Source organism: Pseudophryne corroboree, chromosome 6 (assembly GCF_028390025.1).
Source record: "Pseudophryne corroboree isolate aPseCor3 chromosome 6, aPseCor3.hap2, whole genome shotgun sequence".
Taxonomy (NCBI): Eukaryota; Metazoa; Chordata; class Amphibia; order Anura; family Myobatrachidae; genus Pseudophryne; species Pseudophryne corroboree.
Window position 1 is genome coordinate 79,043,201 of NC_086449.1, and position 6,000 is coordinate 79,049,200.

General features: G+C 44.7%; 1 protein-coding gene across 1 annotated transcript in view; it reads left to right on the top strand.

Annotated features, from left to right (window-relative positions):
* Positions 1 to 5,945, top strand: part of FARSA (phenylalanyl-tRNA synthetase subunit alpha) — a 74,437-nt gene extending 68,492 nt beyond the window's left edge. Inside the window, exon 13 of the mRNA XM_063931267.1 lies at positions 5,418 to 5,945. Within this exon, the coding sequence (XP_063787337.1) occupies positions 5,418 to 5,523 (106 nt within the window). The 3' untranslated portion in view covers positions 5,524 to 5,945. The remainder of the gene's footprint in view (positions 1 to 5,417) is intronic.
* The last annotated feature ends 55 nt before the right edge of the window (positions 5,946 to 6,000 follow it).

The window sequence follows — 6,000 nt, forward strand, 5'->3', positions numbered from 1 at the left end:
CAGATGCATCGGTTAATCACCCTATCCCCCAGGGCCAGGGTGTCTCTCCTGTAGTGGCTGCAGAGTGCTCACCTTCTCGAGGGCCGCAGATTCGGCATTCAGTACTGGGTCCTGGTGACCACGGATGCAAGCAGTCACACAGGGAAGAAATTTCCAAGGTCTGTGGTCAAGTCAGGAGACTTGCCTTCACATCAACATCCTGGAACTAAGGGCCATATACAACGCCCTACGTCAAGCGGAGACCCTGCTTCGCGACCAACCGGTTCTGATTCAGTCAGACAACATCACCGCTGTGGCTCATGTAAACCGACAAGGCGGCACAAGGAGCAGGGTGGCGTTGGCGGAAGCCACCAGAATTCTTCGCTGGGCGGAGAATCACGTAAGCGCACTGTCAGCAGTGTTCTTCCCGGGAGTGGACAACTGGGAAGCAGACTTCCTCAGCAGGCACGACCTCCACCCGGGAGAGTGGGGACTTCATCAAGAAGTCTTCACGCAGATTGCAAGTCGGTAGGAACTGCCACAGGTGGACATGATGGCATCCCGCCTCAACAAAAAGCTACAGAGGTATTGCGCCAGGTCAAGAGACCCTCAGGCGATAGCTGTGGACGCACTGGTGACACCGTGGGTGTTCCAGTCGGTCTATGTATTTCCTCCTCTTCCTCTCATACCCAAGGTGCTGAGAATCATAAGAAAAAGAGGAGTGAGAACAATACTCATTGTTCCGGATTGGCCAAGAAGGACTTGGTATCCAGATCTGCAAGAAATGCTCACAGAGGACCCGTGGCCTCTGCCTCTAAGACAGGACTTGTTGCAACAGGGGCCCTGTCTGTTCCAAGACTTACCGCGGCTGCGTTTGATGGCATGGCGGTTGAACGCCGGATCCTAGCAGAGAAAGGCATTCCGGATGAGGTCATTCCTACGCTGATAAAGGCTAAGAAGGACGTGACAGCTCAACATTATCACGTATATGGCGAAAATATGTTGCTTGGTGTGAGGCCAGGAATGCTCCTACGAAGGAATTCCAGCTGGGCCGTTTCCTTCACTTCCTACAGTCAGGAGTGACTTTGGGCCTTAAATTGGGTTCCATTAAGGTCCAGATTTCGGCCCTATCCATTTTCTTTAAAAAAGAACTGGCTTCTCTACCTGAAGTTCAGACGTTTGTAAAGGGAGTGCTGCATATTCAGCCCCCTTTTGTGCCTCCAGTGGCACCTTGGGATCTTAACGTGGTGTTGAGTTTCCTGAAATCCCACTGGTTTGAACCACTCAAAACGGTGGAATTGAAATATCTCACGTGGAAGGTGGTCATGCTACTAGCCTTGGCTTCGGCTAGGCGTGTGTCAGAATTGGCGGCTTTGTCACATAAAAGCCCCTATCTGGTTTTCCATGCGGATAGAGCAGAATTGAGGACCCGTCCACAATTCCTGCCGAAAGTGGTTTCATCTTTTCATATAAACCAACCTATTGTGGTGCCTGTGGCTACTACTGACTTGGAGGATTCAGAGTTGCTTGATGTGGTCAGGGCTTTGAAGGTTTATGTAGCCAGAACGGCTAGGGTCAGGAAAACAGAGTCTTTTTTTATCCTGTATGCTTCCAACAAGCTTGGTGCTCCTGCTTCAAAGCAAACTATTGCTCGCTGGATCTGTAACACGATTCAGCAGGCTCATTCTGCGGCTGGATTGCCGCTGCCAAAATCAGTTAAGGCCCATTCCACTAGGAAGGTGGGCTCTTCTTGGGCGGCTGCCCGAGGGGTCTCAGCATTACAGCTGTGCCGAGCGGCTACTTGGTCAGGTTCAAACACTTTTGCAAAGTTCTATAAGTTTGATACCCTGGCTGAGGAGGACCTTGTGTTTGCTCATTCGGTGCTGCAGAGTCATCCGCACTCTCCCGCCCGTTTGGGAGCTTTGCTATAATCCCCATGGTCCTTACGGAGTCCCCAGCATCCACTAGGACGTTAGAGAAAATAAGATTTTACTTACCGGTAAATCTATTTCTCGTAGTCCGTAGTGGATGCTGGGCGCCCGTCCCAAGTGCGGACTTCTTCTGCAATACTTGTATATAGTTATTGCTGCAATAAGGGTTATGTTATAGTTGCATCAGGGTTGAACTGATGCTCTGTTGTTGTTCATACTGTTGACTTTATCACAAGTTATACGGTGTGATTGGTGTGGCTGGTATGTATCTTGCCCTGGATTACCAAAATCCTTTCCTTGTACTGTCAGCTCTTCCGGGCACAGTTTCTCTAACTGAGGTCTGGAGGAGGGACATAGAGGGAGGAGACAGAGCACACCAGAATCTAAATTCTTTCTTAAAGTGCCCTTGTCTCCTGCGGAGCCCGTCTATTCCCCATGGTCCTTACGGAGTCCCCAGCATCCACTACGGACTACGAGAAATAGATTTACCGGTAAGTAAAATCTTATTTTTTTTGTCATTTTTGCAAATTTAGGAAAAATAAAAACCTAAGAAATCACATGTACATAAGTATTCACAGCCTTTGCCATGAAGCTTGAAATTGAGCTCAGGTGCATCCTGTTTCCACTGATCATCCTTGAGATGTTACTACAGCTTAGTTGGAGTCCACCTGTGGTAAATTCAGTTGATTGGCCATTATTTGGAAAGGCACACACCTGTCTATATAAGGTCCCACACTTTGCAGTGCATGTCTAAACACAAACCAAGCATGACGTCAATGGAATTGTCTGTAGACTTCCGAGACAGGATTGTCTTGAGGCACAAATCTGGGGAAGGGTACAGAAAAATATCTGCTGCTTTGAAGATCCCAATGAGCACAGTGGCCTCCATCATCCATAAAAGGAAGAAGTTCGGAACCACAAGGACTCTTCCTTGAGCTGGCCGGACGTCTAAACTGAGCGATCGGGGGAGAAGGGCCCTAGTCAGGGAGGTGACCAAGAACCCGATGGTCACTCTGTCAGAGCTACAGCATTCCCCTGGAGAGAGGACAGCCTTCCAGAAGGACAACCATCTCTGCATCAATCCACAAATCAGAGTGGCCAGACGGAAGCCACTCCTTAGTAAAAAGTACATGGCCGTACCTGGAGTTTGCCAAAATGCACCTGAAGGACACTCTGACCATGAGAAACAAAATTCTCTGGTCTGATGAGACAAACATTGAACTCTTTGACGTGAATGCCAGGCGTCATGTTTGGAGTAAACCAGGCACCGCTCATCACCAGGCCAATACCATCCCTACAGTAAAGCATGGTGGTGGCAGCATCATGCTGTGGGGATGTTGTTTAAGCGGCAGGAACTGGGAGAATAGTCAATATAGAGGAAAAAATTAATGCAGCAATGTACAGACACATCCTGGATGAAAACCTGCTCCAGAGCGCTCTTGACCTCAGACTGGGGCAACAGTTCATCTTTCAGCAGGACAACGACCCTAAGCACACAGCCAAGATATCAAAGGAGTGGCTTACAGGACAACTCTGAATGTCCTTCAGTGGCCGAGCCAGAGCCCAGACTTGAATCCGATTGAACATCTCTGGAGAGATCTGAAAATGGCTGTATGCCGATGCTTCCCATCCAGCCTGATGGAGCTTGAGAGGTGCTGCAAAGAGGAATGGGCGAAACTGCCCAAAAATAGGTGTGCCAAGCTTGTGGCATCATATTCAAAAAGACTCGAGGCTGTAATTGCTGGCAAACGTGCATCAACAAAGTATTGAGCAAAGGCTGTGAACACTTATGTACATGTACAAATGAGATATTTCTGTGACACATGCAAAAAATGTCGCAGAGGGAATGCTGCCTGTGGGGCAAACTGATCCGATTGGATTTCACCTTTTATCCAACAACAAATACAACATAGAAGAATGGCGGATTAGTGAACTCCTTTGGCGCATAGGAAAAGGGGAGGAAAATGAGCCAGAAAATTCCTTATACATATAATTCAAATTACTTTCCTATGTCTATCTCAACAAAACTCGAAGCAAATTATCTGCGTACCCCTACTCACACTATACGGGAGTAGGATGTATCCGTAAAGGTATCTTTTTCTTTCAATCGGGAAAACAATGTCACATCAATCTAGACCTTATGCCAGTAATGAATCTGGAATAAATCAGAAAAGACTGGGTGTTGTACCCCAACTCACACAAAGAGGAACTTGATGACTCCTATCAAGGTATCTTGCAAATAGAAATAATCCACGGATTTTACAAAAAAAAATTTCCAATAAAAGTACAAAATATGATATAAAGATAATGCAATGAAAATAAAAAATTAAAAACAAGCAGTGCAAAAAGAATCCGAGCACAGTCTGTGTTTACAAGGATTAATGGCTACTCACACAGCAGTTCTGCCGACGCGTTTCGGTCCTGGGACCTTTCTCGAGACATGTTTTTTTGTAAAATCCGTGGCTCATTTCTATTTGCATTTTTGCACGAGTTTTTATTGATTGGTGTAACCTTTCGAGGAATAAACTTATTGTTGATTTAATTGGAGACAAAGAGTTCTTGAGAGTCCAATCCGTGAATGGTCGATAAAGCATGAATGCAGTAAAGAAACCTTGATGGGAGTTATTCCGCACTTTTAGCCACTATCGTTTTGCGGGGAGGCACATCAAGAGCTGCATTGAATACTCAAAGATACCTTGATAGGAATCGTCAAGTTCCTCTTTGTGTGAGTTGGGGTACGACTCCCAGTCTTTTCTGATTTATTCCGGATTCATTACTGGCATAAGGTCTAGATTGATGTGACATTGTTTTCCGATTGAAAGAAAAAGATACCGGATATATATACGGATACATCCTACTCCCGTATAGTGTGAATGGGGGTACGCAGATAATTTGCTTCGAGTTATGTTGAGATAGACATAGGAAAGTAATTTGAATTATATGTATAAGGAATTTTCTGGCTCATTTTCCTCCCCTTTTCCTATGCGCCAAAGGAGTTAACTGATCCGCCATTTTTCTATGTTGTACTTATGTACATGTGATTTTCTTTTTTCTTTTTAATAAATTTGCAAAAATCTCAAACTTTTTTTCACGTTGTCATTATGGGGTATTGTGTGTAGAATTTTGAGGGGAAAAATTCATTTATTCCATTTTGGAATAAGGCTGTAACATAACAAAATGTGGGAAAAAGAGTAAAGCGCTGTGAATACTTTCCGGATGCACTGTTGCTCAGGAAGATTGCAGGTATTTGTGTTGGGGGAATCTGAGTACATAGAATCCCCTCCTGATGGACTGAATTTAGTTTTTCAGAGATGGCGGCAGCTGTGTCTCTGTCTCAGCGCAAGCTGCTATATATATATACCCCATGTTTCTATTCCACAATGAACTGCAGAAGAAAACGATTTTACAGGAAGTGCAAAAACCTTTATCACATTTAAAAAGATTTGTATGGACGCCACAAACTAGAAAGTAAAAACCTTAATGACCCAGATTCTGTCTTCCTTCCAGGCCGACGATGATAAAGTATGGGATTAATAACATCCGAGAGCTGGTGGGACATAAAGTCAACCTGCAGATGGTATATGATAGTCCTATATGCCGCCTGGACTCGTAACAACCAGCAAAGCCGTGAAGAGACTACAAGGAGAGATTTTTTTGGACTCCGTAACAGTACACCTGAGGAACAAAGAGCGCGGTTACGATTTGGCTTGTACAGCCGCTACAGACATTTGTAATTACTCCGTACTGCATTTGTAGCATCAATACAAACTTTTTCTACTTTTTCCTAACCACATTGGGGATGCTCGGTGATATACTGATACTTCAGACATTTACAGTATAAAATATCTTTCTGCAGCCTGGAGTCTAAACCCATGTAATGTATCTGTCTCTATTTCTAAATGAGCATAAATTCTTTATGAATCTCGATTTTAAGAGTCTGCTCCAGGAAATAATACATATTTTAAATGTGGCTAGTAATGTCCCAGTATGACGCACAAAATATTTATTTATAATAAATACTCTCTATACTGCTCACATCCTGTATCACTGATGATTTCTTCCCGGTGGTTGAACTATAGGTCTGAAATAT